This window comes from Rhamphochromis longiceps, linkage group LG15 (assembly GCF_057381845.1).
Source record: "Rhamphochromis longiceps isolate RC_006_pf linkage group LG15, R_longiceps_female_GT1.1, whole genome shotgun sequence".
NCBI classification, from domain to species: domain Eukaryota; kingdom Metazoa; phylum Chordata; class Actinopteri; order Cichliformes; family Cichlidae; genus Rhamphochromis; species Rhamphochromis longiceps.
This window is the reverse complement of record NC_140571.1, coordinates 27,524,461-27,541,781: the sequence shown is the minus strand read 5'-3', so window position 1 is coordinate 27,541,781 and position 17,321 is coordinate 27,524,461. Positions and strand designations below refer to the sequence as shown.

At 43.0% G+C, this 17,321-nt stretch overlaps 2 protein-coding genes and 1 long non-coding RNA gene across 4 annotated transcripts; 1 reads left to right on the top strand and 2 right to left on the bottom strand.

Moving 5' to 3' along the window:
* Window positions 1–645: 645 nt before the first annotated feature.
* LOC146652818 (transcription factor E2F6-like) lies at window positions 646–9,712 on the bottom strand. Of its 2 annotated transcripts, XM_085381489.1 has the most exons (9): window positions 9,466–9,712; window positions 5,788–6,072; window positions 4,534–4,565; window positions 4,394–4,422; window positions 4,077–4,263; window positions 3,612–3,766; window positions 3,097–3,212; window positions 2,867–3,026; window positions 646–1,044 (listed from the first exon to the last, which is right to left on the bottom strand). In XM_085381489.1, exons 1-9 carry the CDS (start codon window positions 9,580–9,582, stop codon window positions 1,016–1,018), a joined length of 1,110 nt encoding a protein of 369 aa, XP_085237615.1. In that variant the 5' UTR covers window positions 9,583–9,712; the 3' UTR covers window positions 646–1,015. The 2 variants fall into 2 exon arrangements, with proteins under 2 accessions (XP_085237615.1, XP_085237616.1); XM_085381490.1 differs by lacking the exon at window positions 5,788–6,072.
* A 64-nt stretch (window positions 9,713–9,776) lies between these two features.
* LOC146652817 (uncharacterized) lies at window positions 9,777–14,672 on the top strand. The gene is made up of 3 exons (XR_014907532.1): window positions 9,777–10,327; window positions 10,477–10,562; window positions 14,527–14,672. It is a non-coding gene; the product is annotated as an uncharacterized LOC146652817 (long non-coding RNA).
* On the bottom strand, window positions 10,481–16,801 carry LOC146652816 (NACHT, LRR and PYD domains-containing protein 3-like). Its single transcript, XM_085381498.1, is given in 7 exon segments — window positions 10,481–12,866; window positions 12,974–13,020; window positions 13,392–13,565; window positions 13,679–13,852; window positions 14,003–14,176; window positions 14,267–16,334; window positions 16,539–16,801. Coding segments are annotated over 7 exon segments (3,390 nt in total). The 5' UTR covers window positions 16,765–16,801; the 3' UTR covers window positions 10,481–12,339.
* Between the last annotated feature and the right edge of the window lie 520 nt (window positions 16,802–17,321).

Sequence of the window (17,321 nt, the reverse complement as noted above, 5' to 3'; positions counted from 1 at the left end):
GAGCTTCATAACTCACACGATCACAAATATGAATGCAACACGTGAGAGTCATTTAAAACATTCTAAAGCTGCAAAAACAAAGCTGAGAGAGAGGAACATGGATTTCTTACTGATGACGTATTTATTTATTTACAGCTGATTGAACTTTTTTATAAACTCGATCAATGCGATCAGAACCAGTTCATTATTAAATGTAATCAGCTCGAAACACGAGATGAAGTGAATACACATTAGGTGTAGTATACTGCCCCCTGCCTGCTGTACCTGTGTATTACTACAAGCAGAAAGCAGCAGGAGCTAGTGGCTCATGCTGACCTGAGACTCCAGACAAAAACAAAATGTGTGGTAAAATAAAAAAGCCGAAGCACAGAACATAAATTCACATTTATTTTTATTATGAAGTTTTTCTTTTTGAACCATTAATATTATGACCATTTGTTAAGTATTTATTTTTATTGGAAATGCTTATGGTATGTTCTAGATTCTAGTTGATGCCACTAAAAACTCCTTTATTATTACTTCTGATTTTCAGCTGTGCACTTCAGGAAATTTTAAAGGGAGGAACAGAGTATTGGGACTTTCTGCTGCTCAACACTTTTGTTGGAGCTTTTTTTTTCCTCATGAATGAAAACAGGAAGTGATTCACAACTTTAAAGTAAAACTTTATTGGTCCAAGTATATTTGAGGTATTTGTGAGATGAAGAAGTAAACATTTATACATTAAAAACACAAAGCAAAGGACAGAAAGACAAACAGTGAAATACAGGCACTGTGCATCAGACTGAGCTCAGCAGGTTAAAGCCGTTTCATTGGTCCAGATGAAAACTGTTTTTTTCCCTTTTCTGTGCTCAGACTGTTTCCTCTGGTAGGAGGAGCTTGCTGCTGTCATGTCATCACAGCATCAAGCATGAGTTAAAGTGAGCCACCGTCAGCAGGTACTTCCTCATGTTCTCCCTGTGTGCATTTATCAGACACATGCAGCAACACGCCGGCACCCCTGGAGGTCAGCTGGTGTTCATGGGCTCTCCAGGTCAGTGAGTGACCCTGAAAACAGCAAACACAGAATAACTTCAGAAATGAGACCAGAGACAAGCTGCCAGGTGACACACCCCCCCGTCCCAAATGAGCCAATCAACAGGATTGCAGAGTCATTTTCACTGCAGCTTCAAAGTAACTGGCTGATAGCTGTGTGACGTCTTCATTTTGAGGGACACTGAAGTGAAGATGTTAGTATCTCCATAACAAACACACCAGGAAAAGAAGGCAGGATTCACAGCGACCTCACGTGCTCGCGGTTGGCACTGATGCCAAATAAAGATGGCACGATACCACTTTTTTATGTCCGATACCGATATCATAAATTTGGATATCTGCCGATACCGATATGAATCCGATATAGTGTTTTTTAATCAACAAAACTGTTTTTTAAATATCTTGCTGCATTTTGTATAAGTTCATACTCAAGTTTAAAACAACAGCTACACTAAAGCTATTCTGTTATACCTGTATGCAAAAAAAAAAATATTTCATAGTTCAGCAATACTGATCAATCTAATAAACTTAAACCTGCACCATCCTCCCTATTCTGGTATTTTAAAGAGTACTTAGCATAAATATTAAGCAACCTAACTAATAGGGTTCCAACTCCCAGCAACAACAAAAATAAATAAATAAAAAATAGGGAACCACCCCTCACGCTCCACCTCATGATGCTTAATCGACGTAATCAACCTTAATTTGATGCAGTGTGAAAAAAAATGCACAGAAATCAATTCTTTTTCAAGAAATATTAAATAGATTCAACATCTTTCTTCAACAAAATTGCAGACTGCACAGATGGTACCTTCCCAAAGGAAAAAGTACTATAGCTTACTAGGGTATATTAGACTTAACAGTTACTATATACAGTAATTGACTTCTATTCATTTTACATCAAATTAAAACTTTGGGTGTCAGATAATTATTTATTAAAAGCTAGACATTTTAAATGAGAATAAGAAAGAAAAGTATGTCTTTGTGCCCCCTTTTCCCTGTTAATGCCCTATCGGCCCCCCTGGCTAAACTTTGCTAGATCCGTCCCTGCACAGTTACCAGCATCAGCTACGTAGAAAAAGATCCTGGAGTAGAAAGTAATATTAAATACATTCTAACAACAGCTGATCAAGCTTAAACGTGCTGCTGTTGTTCAGCCGCTGGTTTCCTCTTTCTGGTGCAAAATGGGCCAAAAGCAAACTAGAGACACGGACTCGCGACAGAAAAGCCGATCAGCTGATCATTAAGCAGTTTCATGATTGAAGTAGCAGCAGGAGAGGCAGTCGCTTGTTAAGCTTAACGCAGGAATGCTTTACAAACATTCAGAGATGGACTTACACACTTGCTTTACTTCTCTCGGGGATAACTTTGTCGGAGATGAAATGCCGGGTTGCTAGTGAAGCTCCAAATGCTATCCAGACCACCGACAGGTCCCGCATGCCACAGCCGCTCTATCACGTGATGCATACTGCTCCGACGTGCTAACGTTCTGAGGTGAGTTACGGCGTGTTGCAAGTTTTGTGAGGTGCTTTCGTGATATTTAATGGATCGGATTACATTTTTTATTTTTCTCCGATATCCGATCCAGTAATTTAGGTCAGTATCGGACCGATACCGATACGTAATATCGGATCGGTCCATCTCTAATGCCAAATGGCCGATTGCTGTTTGTTCGCACGGCAGACAAAAAAAAGTTCTGGACAGATGTGCATGGAAACTTTAACCAGAGGTGGCTGGGGTTTAGTCATTAACCTTTAGAGGTGATCTGGAATTTTTTGACAGATTCTTTTTCAACATCGGAGCCAAAAGAAAAAGCAAGGGTTTCTTTTCATACTTTCGTGCAGCTCCGTCGTCCTGATGCGGCTCTCGTTCAGAGTTAAAAATGAGGTAATCCTCTGCATGGGGTCAGAGGTCACAGCATTGTCAGAGCCAACCTCACAGGTCATCACCAAGATGGGACCTTTCACTGCCTTCAGCCAGAGTTGAACGCTCTCCTAAAGAAACACAGACACACTTATAAATGACTGAGGCAGCAGAGACGTGGCCGTCTGAACTCTGCATCACCTCTGTGGGAGCAGGAACGTCCAGCTTAGTGTCCTCGGGAGCTTTGACAATGATGGCCGTCTGATCCCGGTACACTCCAAGTCGACTGATGTCCTCGAACGTCACATAGGCAAGCGTAAAAAAGGGTTAAAGAAAACTTCTCACTTTAAAGAAAAGAGCAAAAATCTGTAGACTTAAGGCACTTTTATATACCTGATGCTGAGCAATGTGACTGATTCTCAGACTTATTATAGATTTTTCCTGCAGTTTCACTGAACCCAGGATCTCTGCATTATTATTTTCATATTTCTGGAGATGACTCTTTCAGCTAACAAGAAAGAAATCGAGAATGCTAATCCTACTACTTTCTTAAAATACCATAATAATCCAGGAAAATGGGCTCAACAGGAGACCCTGGGCCGGACTCGGCACATGTTTGGAGCTCGCATGAGGAGCTGGAGGACGGTGGCCTGTCGAAAGGCTGACGGCCTCTGAGAGGGGTGACCTCTGACCTCAGTCCCACATGGAAGGATATGAAGAGTTTTCCACGTTGTCCGTAAGGCTGAAAAGCTGCTGGGCACAGCTTCTGATGAAGCCGTCCAGCGCTTCCTCCACCAGCTTCAGCTTCTGAATCTCTCTATGGAACTTCTGCTGGTTCCTCCACAGGAAGCTGGAGATGGAGCTCCAACCTCTGCACACAGAGAAGGTTCATGCTAAAAGAGGAACTACCGACTCCTAACCCGAACTGGAAAAAACATCTTCAGCTGCTCTCACAGTCTCCTTGCAGGCTGCGTTTAACCTGCAATTTAACCTGAAGATGATTAACTTCCCTCCAAACCTGCTGTTTATCAGTGAGAGGCACTCAAACAAAAACTGCACTGCAGAACAAACCTGCACAAATTTGACTGGAGGAAAATTAGAATCACATAAAAACTTAATTTATGGAAAAAGATAGTGAGGCAGATCCTAACACATCCATCATGCTCTCGTTCAGGACTCACATCCACTTGATCTTGTGGGCCGACTCTCTCTGGATGAGGCTGATGCCGTCCAGGACCCTGGCGATGGCGTGCACTTGCTGCACGGAGGTCTGCAGGTTCGCTGCCACCTGCCTGATGTCCAGGGAGCCATCAGGAGCTGCCAGCAGCAGCTCCAGGAAACCGCGAGTCAACGAGCCCAGAGGTTTGCCTGAACACAACGGAGCCGTTTGCTTCACAGTGCCGAGCTTTCACCAAAACTGTGTCTGATTCAGTAACAATCATTCAAAGGTACTGCAGTAGAGTCCAGGATTAGAAATGAGTAGAATACTAAGACTCACCGCGCTTGATGCTCTGCTGGAGGGAAGCACTGCAGAAGAAAAGAAGACTGCATTTGAGACTGTGCTGAACTAACAAGCTGCGAGAGGCAGTTAGAACTTTTTAATTAACAGACAACACAAAACACAGAGACGTAAGTTACCTGATATTGTCGTCCCAATCCCAGCCCGGACCCTGGAAAACAGAAACTATAAAATGAATCAATCGAATCACATTAGAGTCAAGATCAGGGCCAATGTTTCTCACTAGGGCAGCTTTGCATGACTGACATGTTCATCCTCTGCAGCAGCTTTTTTTTTTTTTTTTTTTTAGCTCCTATCGCTTTAAAGCTGCACTACTGTACTACTTTTCATTGATTAGCCATCCTCTGGAAGCCTACTGAGGGGCAGTTTATTTATGTGTAAAAGATGATGGCTGAGCAAGAAAAAAATGGAAACCAGATGATTGATGAATGAGCCTCGGCTTTTAATGCTTGACTCATGTTGATGACTTTGAATTTGGCTGGAATAATGGCACCAGTGTGACAGGGCTGCTCATGTGTCGCTCTGCTTTTGTGACCCATGTCATTCATGAAACCAAGTCTCTGTGTCATTGCTGCCACTGTAAATGAAATGGTCAGTGAAGCTGAAGTTTCACCAAGGAATTTTTCTCCTGTTTTCCGAACAGCGCACGGATTGTTCCTAAGAATTTTGTGTCTGTCTGAGCGACCCCTGGATCCTGTTGATGCCTGCTTGGTGCCCGTGCACTAATGCTCTTTAACTGCATGCTTCTGGCATGTGATTCTGGTAACCACATTGTTCTGGTCTTGCTTCACCTAACAGCTGCCTTTGACACAGTAGACTACAATAGTCTACTATCTTGATTAAATGATCTAGTGGGCATTGGTGGCACTGCACTTAATTCGTTTAGGTCACACTTAGCAAACAGAACTTTCTCCACCATCCTTCTCGGTTCTGAATTGTCTTCTGCTTCTCTGTCATTAGGCGTCCCACAGGGCTCAATTTTAGGGCCACTTCTGTTTTTGCTGTATTTACTTTAGTTTTTCTTTTAGTTAATTGACCTTTCTAATTTGGTGATTGAGTTGAACCAGATTTATGAAAGAACAGCAGTAAATCTCATTAGAGAGTTTCCGACATACTTTTTATTTCACAGCTTTAAAGATGATTCATTTTCTTAAAATATTAGCTAATTATTATCAGAGAAATGTTTCAGCACACGTCAACACGCTGCTCATTCCTCTTCATGTCCAACTAACAGTGAAGCTGCTGTCATTTTTCTGCACATGTGCTGCGTGTGTGCAGTTTGTCCAAAGCACGCAGCTATCCACAGAGACCTTCAGTTCAACCTCAGCAGTTTCTGAAAAATCACAACTAACCAAATCAGAACAGACTCCCACCTGTTGCTGTGGATTCGGTGCAGTTGGACGTTCCTCTCTAAATTCATCTTCCTCTCTGTCGTTACTGCAGCCTCCGGCGTGCCACTGCTCGTCTTCCTCAGAGGAATCGACCTCCCAGGCACTGAGCAGACCCAGCTGCCCATCCAGGCAAGGGGGCATGAGCGGAATGGCATCACTGGTGACTCCCTTTCTGCAGATATCCTCCGGCAGGAAGTGGTCTTCACAGATTAAAAGGTCCTCTCCAGTGTCCTGCCTGTGCGTCTCCCTCAGGGCGGCCAGCCAAACCTGAGCATAGCCGCCAGAGTTACTGCAGGTCAGTTGGACCTGATCACCCCACATGAGGCACTGCAGGGGAAACTGCACCACACCTCAACACAGTGATTTCATGACCTACACCAAAGTTCTAACGCCTATTTCATCTTTTATTCCATCTGCCTGCTGCCGCACGCCCTCAGAATCACAATAACTCATCTCTAATGAAATTAAAAACCAGCATTATTAGTTCATGGTTTGGTCCATGAACTAATTTGGCAAATTTGGCAAATTTGATCACGCCGCCATCTTCCTCGTGCCAAAATACAAACAAAGGCTGAAACAGGAAGTTCCGGTTCAGAGGAAGGTCGCGCGCTGGACGGATCGATCGGTGGCCGCTTTACAGGACGCACTCGATGACGCAGACTGGGGCATGTTCAGAAACAGCTCCGATAATGATGTCAACGTGTTTACGGAAGCGGTTGTGGGATTCATCGGGAAACTAGCGGATGATACCGTGGAGACAAAGACTGTCACAACGTTTCCCAACCAGAAGCCGTGGGTGGATAAAACCATCCGCGACGCTCTGAGATCCCGCACCGCTGCCTACAACACGGGACTCACGACGGGGGACATGGACCCGTACAAAGCCGCGTCATATAACGTGCGGAGGGCGGTGAAAGAGGCGAAGCAGCGCTACGGGAGGAAACTAGAGTCACAACTGCAACAGAGTGACTCTAGGAGCCTGTGGCAGGGACTAAGGACAATAACGGACTATAAAGCACCAACAACCGGTATGACGAACGCGGCCGTGACTCTGGCAGATGAGCTGAACACTTTCTATGCTCGCTTCGAGGCTGCAGCTAAGGACTCCAACAATGCTAGTGCTAGCAGCGCTAACGGCTGCAGACAGGAAGATACTGCCAGCACCGGAAACGTGCTCGTCATCTCCGAGCATGAAGTAAGGAGAGCCTTCAAAAGAGTGAACACCAGGAAAGCAGCAGGACCAGACGGCATCCTAGGTCGTATCCTAAGAGACTGCGCATACCAGCTAGCTCCTGTGTTCACTGAGATATTCAACATCTCTTTATCTCAGTCAGTGATCCCCACATGCTTCAAAGAGTCCATCATTGTTCCTGTCCCGAAGAAACCCCACCCTGCTTCTCTCAATGACTATCGCCCTGTAGCCCTCACCTCAGTAGTGATGAAGTGCTTTGAAGGCCTGGTCAGAGACTTCATCATTTCTTCACTACCAGACACACTGGACCCACTACAGTTCGCTTACCGTCCAAATCGTTCCACAGACGATGCCATCTCTCATCTCCTCCACACATCACTCACTCACTCACTTGGACACTAGAAGGGGGAATTATGTTAAAATGCTCTTCATAGACTACAGCTCTGCATTTAACACCATAATTCCCTCCACACTCACCACCAAGCTGGAGCATCTGGGACTCAGCTCATCTATGTGTCAGTGGATCTCCAACTTCCTAACTGGCAGACCACAGGCAGTAAGGATGGCGGACATGTCTCAGCCTCCACCACTCTCAGCACTGGAGCCCCCCAGGGGTGTGTCCTGAGCCCCCTGCTGTACTCTTTGTACACATATGACTGTGTGGCCACTACCAGCTCCACCACCATCATCAAGTTTGCTGACGACACCGTCGTGGTGGGCCTGATCTCTGATAACAACGAGACGGCCTACCTGAAGGAGATTAGGAATCTGGAGAACTGGTGCCAGAGGAACAACCTCCTTCTAAATGTCAGTAAGACAAAGGAGCTGATAGTGGACTTCAGCACTAAGCAGGAGAGGAACTACCAGACCCCCGTCATCAACGAGTGCCCAGTGGAGAGAGTGGACAGCTTCAAATACCTCGGAGTTCACATCACGCAGGACCTGTCATGGTCCTGTCACATCAACACCGTGGTGAAAAAGGCCCGTCAGCGTCTCTACCACCTCAGACGCTTGAGAGACTTCCAACTGCCCTCCAAGGTGCTCAGGAACTTTTACTCCTGCACCATAGAGAGCATCCTGACGGGAAACATCTTAACCTGGTTCGGGAACAGCACCATGCAGGACAGACGAGCTCTACAGAGGGTTGTGCGATCAGCTGAGCGCACCATCCGCTCCGAGCTCCCTGACTTGCACTCAATCTACAGCAGGCGGTGCTGGACCAAGGCCAGGAAGATCGTGAAGGACCTCAGCCATCCCAACAACAGACTGTTCTCTCTGTTGAGGTCAGGAAAGCGATTCCGCTCCCTGAAGACCAACACAGAGAGACTGAGGAGGAGCTTCTTCCCGCAGGCGATACGGTTTCTCAATCACACCACACAGTACTGACCCACACATACAGTTCTTACACACACACTGGACATTCTGGACATTGTTTTCACGTCATCACTTAAATCACTTTAAGCATATCTGCACTGTACAAGACATAATGTGGATTGCACAACACTGGACATTATATTCTTCATTTCCAGTTAATACTTGTACAGCTGCTGTTATTGTGTATATATTTATTTATATTTCTTCATACATTCTTATATAGTTCTATATTGTGTATTTTGTTGTACAGTTATTTTATTTTCAACTTTAATTTATATATTTTATCTTATTCTTTCCCAGTTAAATTTACCCTTCATTCTAATTTGTGTTGTACAGTTATTTCATTTTTAACCTTAATTTATATTTTATTCCTTCCTAGTTAAATTTACCCTTTTTAATTCTTCATATTAATTTCCTATCTTATGATTTTGCCTTTTCCTTTTTTGTTTTCTTTAGGTCACGAGCAGTTGTCCAAGCATTTCACTACATATCGTACTGTGTATGATTGTGTACGTGACAAATAAAATTTGAATTTGAATTTTTAATCAGTGTTTCATGAGAGCAAACAGCAACGGTTGCTTTTTGGTTGATTTTTTTATGTTTTAGCTTATGTGAAGCACTTTGTGATTTTTATCTTGAAAGGTGCTATATAAATAAAATTTTACTCACTTACTTACTTTTACTTGCTGACGTCACTCAGTTTGGTTTTCATGTGTTTTTAAAAAAAGTTTCCAAACCATTTCTTTACTTTAAAACTAAAAACAAAGACGTAATAACGTGAGCCTGGGAATGTTTGCAAACTGAGTTTGAAAACTCAGTCAGTCAGTCTGCCCCAGGGCAGCTGTGGCCACAGCTGTAGCTTGCGTCCACCAGTGTGTGAATGTGAGAGTGAATGAATAGTGGAATTGTACAGCGCTTTGAGGTTCTCGAAAAGCGCTATATACATGCAATCCATTAAAACATTTTCATGGTTTAGAAGGAAAGGTTTGGAAAAGTCTTTGAATGTTTTGGAAATTTTTTCAGGATAATAAAATACTTTTTTCAAAGTAAACCTCCTTCATACAAAGCCAGCGGACACACAGCGGAGCTCGTACCTGGACCCGAGTCGGGTCTTTGGGGAAGCTGAAGAACCTCTTGGGGGGTGGCTGGAAGGCCCCCCGGGTGTAGTGAGCTACGCGGTTCGGACACCCAGAAACCACACACTTCACCATGCTAACCGCCTCTCCAACTGCATCCGGGATCTGTTTGTTACTGGTAAGACTCACAATCCGGACTTAACCCACGTACACCCGCCGCGTGCCGTTTGTTTATGTCTCGTGTCACCGGAAAAACACGTGCATGACCCGGATGTATAAATGCGGAAGAAGGTAAAGTAAAGAGACACGCCCCCTCTTCCTGCGCAGATTATAAAGCAGAGATTTAGAGTTTAAGACCGACGGAGACAAACTCCCCAGAGGTCTCCGAGCACAGTGTACATGGCTTCAGTGCTGGATCAGTGGGACAAGTAGGTCCAGATCGCAAGAACAAAGTATGTTTCCTTCATAAAGTTAATGAGCCTGAACTTCAGAAGCCTAAATACTGAGGTTAGATTTGGATGTTTGGAGTTTTTACAGGGTGGGGTTGCTAGCCCCACGCCCAACCCTCCTCCTTTATCATCCGGGCTTGGGACCGGCAATGGCAGAGTTATGGAGATCACTAGCTGCCCGATGCGCCGCCCGGCATAGGAGGAACCAAGTGCTAAGATTTGGATGATCCTCCGTGTTTTCTGTGACAGTGAGACTGAAACTCTGGATCAGCCGAATCTTCCTGTGATTTTGGATCAATATTCAGTGCATTCCACAGTGACGGCTTCTGGCCGTGAAAATAGTCTGGAAGTTATGTGACCTAAATCTGAACAGTTTTATCTCCTAAAAAAATAAAGTTTCACATGACAGGAATCATAGGAAAGCCTTCAAGGTTAGTTTCTTTAGTTTTACATGAGTCTGAGATGAGCCCTTCTCCGAGGGACAGCTCATAATTGAGTTTGACTTTATTGCTCTATTTGTTTATACTTTAAAAATACATCTATACACACCTGTCAGCATCAGCTATTGTCCCTCTGACAGATCCATTTTAGAAAATGAGACATCTTCAGCATGGAGACCTATGGTTGATTCCTGGGCCACAGGCAGGAGACGGGGGAGAAGTCAAGGTAAGAGTAGGGAAAAAGAAAAGCCAGAGTCCATCCCACTAATGCTTTATTAATGTCTCACAGGCATAAAAGTGTCCAATATTTTTTAATGGAACTACTTTAAATTAAAACAACAGGCTGTGCATTTTTAAAATTTCACAGTGAGAAAGAATGAAGGGCAGATCACGTAAAATGACAAAAATAAAAATTCAATTTAATTCAGTTCACTTTTATTTATATAGCACCGAATCACAGCAACAGCTGCCCCAAGGTGCTTGATAATGTAAGGCAAAGACCCTACAACAATGCAGATAAAATGCCAACAATTTACGAGCAAGCACTTTGGCGGCAGTGGGAAGGAAATGCTTGCTTTTAACAGGAAGAAACAGGCTCGCAGAGGGGCGGCCATCTGCTGCAGCCAGTTGGGGGTGAGGAGAGAGAATAATGTATAAAAAATAAGGGACACTCTCATCATGGCCGGGGTTTGGCTGCTTCTTTTATGTGTTCAAGGTTAAAAACAATTATGCAAAGTGTACGTGTCCTTGATTATAGCTCCTCCTACAAGTGTCCTCTGTCGTCCTGAAACATTTTACGATTCACAGACTGGAGGACACAGGGACAGTGTCTATAACAGTAAAATTAACATAAAAAAACAATAAAGCACTTTTCAAAATCAGTCATAAATCACATAGAAGTGCATTTATTGCTGCAGGTCTCTAAGTAAAGACAACTCACAGAGTGGGAGTGGACCAACACAAAGGTATCTGCACTTTGATGCTTCCTTTACAAGAGGATACACTAATATACCTTTTGGAAAAGAAAACAAATCCCACAATTCAAAGTGTTAAGTGCTTATTTGGATTTTAACGAATGAATTCGACTTCAGTAATAGAAAAGCTGGATAGCGACAGATGTCACACTGTTACATCTCTGCAGCAAAGAGAAAAAAAATGAGAGTGAATAATATAAACATGATAAATTGGATACATCCTCCCTCTGTGTGATGGTTGCCATTATTGCAATGCTGTGTGGACTGTGTGGCAGCTGAAGGCTCTCACAACAACGGGTAGTGTAGAAACAATGGCAGACTTTAAAAAAGGCTCACATTTCTCTAACGGAAGCAGGTACCTCTAATAAGCATCTGTGCTGATGCACAAAAAAACCTGGTCTCACAGAAATAGATCTCCTAACACTGTTTTAATGTTACAATGTCAGAGCCACGTTAGAGTCAGTTGTGAAGTCTGTAGTAGTGCACACATGAATTATTTCATGTGAGCTAGCAGTATTGAATAATTATGTCTGTCAGTGATGAATCATTGATTTTTGATTTTTAAACTTTTTCAGTCAAAGGTAACTCTGATGCTTAACCCTCACCAAACCAAACAGACACTTAAACAGACATATCACTGATGTCATTGATGTGTCTGTTTGGGTGAAGAATTTGTTGTAGTTCAAGATTCATTCAGCTTTTTTGGTACGTCGTATGTAAGGTCATGGTATGTTGTCATCTATTATTATCTATTGCCTGCCTTTTATTATTGTTTCATTTTAAAATTTGTGTTTTGACTATTAGTTCCTGAAGATTAATACTTTTACAATGACCATCTTCTTTTTGATTGCTAGATGTTAGTAATGGTAAGACTACTTCTAGTAATTTCCTCTTATCTAAGATATGCAGTTAGTGTTGAGCTGGTCTTCCAGCGTCGATACGGAAGATGACAGAGCGCAAGTGGAAACCCAAGTGAACCATCATGCATCATCAACATTATCTGAAGCTGCGGTCATTTCCCACAGACTCTTACACAGAACACAGAGACACTGAGGAGTCATATGACCTAAGTCTAAACCCAGCGTACAGACTTTCAGTGAATGTGGTGCTGAAGGTGTGGAGGTGAATCAGAGTGTCAGAGGAGACTGTATAGAAAGACAGAGTGCCAGCAGGACAGTCCACATACACCCCTACTCTGCTCTTGATGAGGGAGGAGGAGATGGATGTTTCCCGGTTATTGTGCCACACAGAGTAACCACCATCAGAGCAGCTCAGACTCCAGGACTGATCATTCCAGCCAAACCTGCAGTCGGTCCTATCTGCTTTTCTACTGATTCCTCTGTAACTTACTGCTATAAAGACCCCCCCACTCCACTCGACCTCCCAGTAACAGCGACCAGTTAGAGCATTTCTACACAGCAGCTGAGAGCAGGTATCAAATCTGTCTGGATGATCAGGATACGACTGTTCCGCTCCCACTATCACCTTCCTGTTGTTGTTAGCAAGTTTGAGCTTCCTGTTTACTGAGTTTGTGTCCAGTTCAAGTTCAAAGAAATCTGATGGAAGAAGAGAGGAGACATAATAATAACTAACAAAAATATCATTTAAAGATAGGGTTTAAAGACAAACTGACAGGTGGCTTTTTTTCAGCAATCAAACTTACACTTCCTAACATCAGGTTTCAACCTGTGTGCTCCACCATGCTCCACCCTGGATGAAAGAAGAGTTGGGATGACCATCAGCACCATCATGAACATAAAGAGTGATTTAACAGACATCTGTACCCTGACCTCAGTTTCCATTTTACATTTTTTTGAAACCTGCTTGTGTTGCTTATAACCGTATCATGATAATAATCCAGTGTATTTCACTGGATTATTGACAAAGTTCACAAAAGAATACTCTGCATTATAGATGCATGTTGCACATAATTATGACCATTAACCAATCTATTCAGAAGAAATATATTACGCAAAAAATGTGAAAAGTATAAACTTCTTATGTGATGTAGATTCATTCTTCGGAAACCTCTGTGGTTCATCTGTGAAAAGAAATTTTAAGATCTTGTCATATTCCTGTACCTGAGAACATCAAGTCTCCAGTGTGAATCCTTTACTCCAGCCCATAGCTGTTCCACTCCTAAGTGTCCTGGATGATTGTAACTCAGATCCAGCTCTCTCAGGTGAGACGGGTTAGAACTAAGAGCTGAGGCCAGAGAAGCAAACCCTTCGTCTGTTACCAGACAACCTGATAGACTAGAGTTAGTAAAAACAAAATTCAAGCAGAAAGTAAAGAAAAACCTACACTTATTGACCATCTGCACCATTGGATGAACATTAAGATTGATTTAAGACAGTTGTATTCTGACCTCAGAGTTTCCATTTTACAGTGTGGACTTTTTAGTCCAGCGGAAAGCAGCTTGACTCCTAAATCCAGCAGATTGTTGTTGCTCAGGTCCAGATTTCGTAGATGAGAATGATTGGAGCTAATAGCTGAAGCTAAACAACCACAGCCTTCATTTGTGACCTGACAACCTGACAAACTGGATAAATAGAGGTCATGAAGTTAAAAACAAAGAATAAAAAAAAACAAAAAAAAAAACAACCCAACAAAAACAACAAAAAACAGATGTTGGCCACCCATTTCAACATTTGGACATTTTCACACGAGCATTAGTTGGCTATATTCTGACCTCAGAGATTCAATTTTACAGTGAGGACTCTCAAGTGCCATCGAAAGCTGCTGTACTCCAAAATCTTTGAGATTGTTGTTGCTTAGCTCAAGCTTTCTCAAATGGGATGAGTTGGAACGAAGAGCTGAGGCCAAAGGAGCGCAACCTTTTTCTGTTACCAGACAACCTGACAGACTGAGATTGAATCATGATTAAATCACACAACATTAAAGAAAAACCTTTAAAATAAGTCAAAATCTAAACATTAATTAATTGTATCCTTACCGGAGTGTTTCTAGTTTGCAGTGAAGACTCTGCAGTCCATCAGATAGCGGCTTCAATCCGGAATCCTTCAGGTTGTTGTTACTTAGGTCCAACTCTCTGAGACCAGAAGGCTGAGAGCTAAAAACTGAAGATAGAGTTTCACAGCTTCTCTCTGAAAGGTTGCATCTGTTGAGCCTGGGGAACAATTGCCAATGAAGACAAAGTGATTTATTTAAGTCATACAAAATAAAAAATATCCAATTTCCTTGACCTATTCACAGATCCACCTACAGAGCTCTGTTGGAAGCTTTGATGACTGGCAGGAGATTTACAAGAGCCTCATCTGAAGCAGAGTATTTCTTCAGATCAAACACTTCAAGTTCTTTTTCAGAAGACAATAAGATGAAGACCAGAGCTGACCACTGAGAAGGAGACAATTTTTCTGTGGGGAGACGTCCTGAACTCAGGGACTTTTGGATCTCCTCCACTAGAGAATGATCATTCAGCTCATTGAGACAGTGGAACAGATTGATGCTTTTCTCTGCAGACAGATTCTCACTGATCTTCTTGATGTATTGGGCTGTTTCCTGATTGGTTTGTGAGCTACTTCCTGTCTGTCTCAGTAGACCCTGTAAAAGAGTCTGATTTGTTTGCAGGGAAAGACCCAGGAGGAAGCGCAGGAGCAAGTCCAGGTGACCTTTTGGACTCTTTAGGGCTTTGTCCACAGCACTCTCATGGAGATGTTTGAGTTTAGATTTGGGTCTTACTTTAGACAGCAGAGATGTTGTTTGTTGTTCTCTCAGCAGGTTGACTCCAGAGTTGATGAAGGTCAGATGGACATGAAGAGCAGCCAGAAACTCCTGAACACTCAGATGGATGAAGCAGAACACCTTGTCCTGGTACAGTCCTCTCTCCTCTTTAAAGATCTGTGTGAACACTCCTGAGTACACTGAGGCTGCCGTGATATTGATGCCACACTCTATCAGGTCTGATTCATAGAAGATCAGGTTTCCTTTCTGCAGCTGATCAAAAGCCATTTTCCCTAGAGACTTGATCATCTTCCGACTCTTTTTATTCCAGTGTGGATCTGTTTCAGCTCCTTCTTCATACTTCACATTATTCACTTTGGCCTGAACCACCAGGAAGTGGATGTACATCTCAGTCAGGGTCTTGGGTAGCTGTCCTCCCTCTCTGGTTTTTAGCACATCTTCCAGAACTGTAGCAGTGATCCAGCAGAAGACTGGGATGTGGCACATGATATGCAGGCTTCGTGATGTCTTGATGTGGGAGATGATCCTGTTTGATTTTTCTTCATCTCTGAATCTCTTCCTAAAGTACTCCTCCTTCTGTGGGTCAGTGAATCCTCTGACCTCTGTCACCATGTCAACACAGTCAGGAGGGATCTGACTGGCTGCTGCTGGTCTTGTGGTTATCCAGATGCGTGCAGAAGGAAGCAGGTTCCTCCTGATGAGGTTTATCAGCAGCACATCCACTGAGGTGGACTCTGTAACATCAGTCAGGGTCTCAGTTTTGTGGAAGTCCAGAGGAAGTCGACACTCATCCAGACCATCAAAGATGAACAAAACCTGGAAGTCTTCAAAGCTGCCGCTATCTTCTTCTTTGGATTCAGGAAAGAAGTGATGAACAAGTTCCACCAAGCTGAACTTTTTCTCTTTCAGCACATTCAGCTCTCTGAAAGTGAATGGAAACATGAACTGGATGTCCTGGTTGGATTTGTCTTCAGCCCAGTCCAAAGTGAACTTCTGTGTTAGGACTGTTTTCCCAATTCCAGCCACTCCACTTGTCAGCACTGTTCTGATTGGCTTATCTTTAACAGGTGAGATTTTAAAGATGTCTTCTTGTCTGATTGTTGTTTCTGGTCTGTCTGATTTCCTGGATGCTGTTTCGATCTGTCTGACCTCATGTTCATTATTAACCTGTGCAGTCCCTCCCTCTGTGATGTAGAGCTCTGTGTAGATCTGATTCAGAAGAGTTGCATTTCCTGCTTTAGCAATTCCCTCAAAAACACACTGGAACCTGTTCTTTAGGTTAGCCTTGACTTGACGCTGGCACTTTGCAGTCTGAATTCCTACAAAATAAAAACAATGACAAGTTAATAAAGCTTAATAAAAGGTCAACTTCTTTTTTTTTAAACACACTCCATTAAATCTATTCTGCCAGAAAACTTCATAGATGTGATGGAGATGCGTAGAATCTATACAAACAGAGTTTGAAATGTCAACTTTTTCTGTTGCTTCTTTTTCTGCTTTCCATTGTGTTAAAATTCTCTTACTACACTGCAGACGGTCAGCCAACTCTTGCTGCTTCATTCGCTTCAGGAAATCCACTGTAATTCTCAGAAATGACTCGCTGGTACTCTTCCTCCCCTCCTCGTCAGATTCCAACACCTCCTCATTTTCCTTCAGATTCTCTGCATTTTTGGGGTAACCTGGACTCAGAATGTTCTGGATCTTTTTCAGCTCATTCTTCACAAAACTGAAAATGTTTTCCTCCAACATCTGGAACCCAGAAAAAGGTTGTTTAACTTCAGTTGAGACTGACGAGAAATGTACGCCTTTGTAATAATACACTACAGTTAATGTGCCAGAATTTATTCATTGCTTCCATTCATCCTCCCTCTTCCGCTTATCTGAGTCACAGAGGAGCTGGAGCTGATTCCATGAGGTGAGAGGCAGTGTGCGCCTTGATCCAGGGCTAACTCAGAGAGACAGATAACATTCACACCTATTGGCAATTTAGAATCAAATTAACCTAACCCCAACAACTGCATGTCTTTGAACTGTGGGAGAAAGCCAGAGCACCTAGAGACAAACACAGGGAAAACTTTACACAGAAAGCCGCTGGCCAGATGGTGGAACAGTGCTACCACCACACTGAACTGCTGAAGTTATAATAAAAATAAAATCAAATAAATTATTTATATTTATATACAGGCATAACTAAACAATGTACCCAGTTGTCACGGCATGGGTCTAGGGGTCCAAGGCTCATGTGTTTATTGTGTTCTGCTATCTCTCTCCTGTTACTCAGTCTCTCTGTGTGTGTTTGTGTGTGT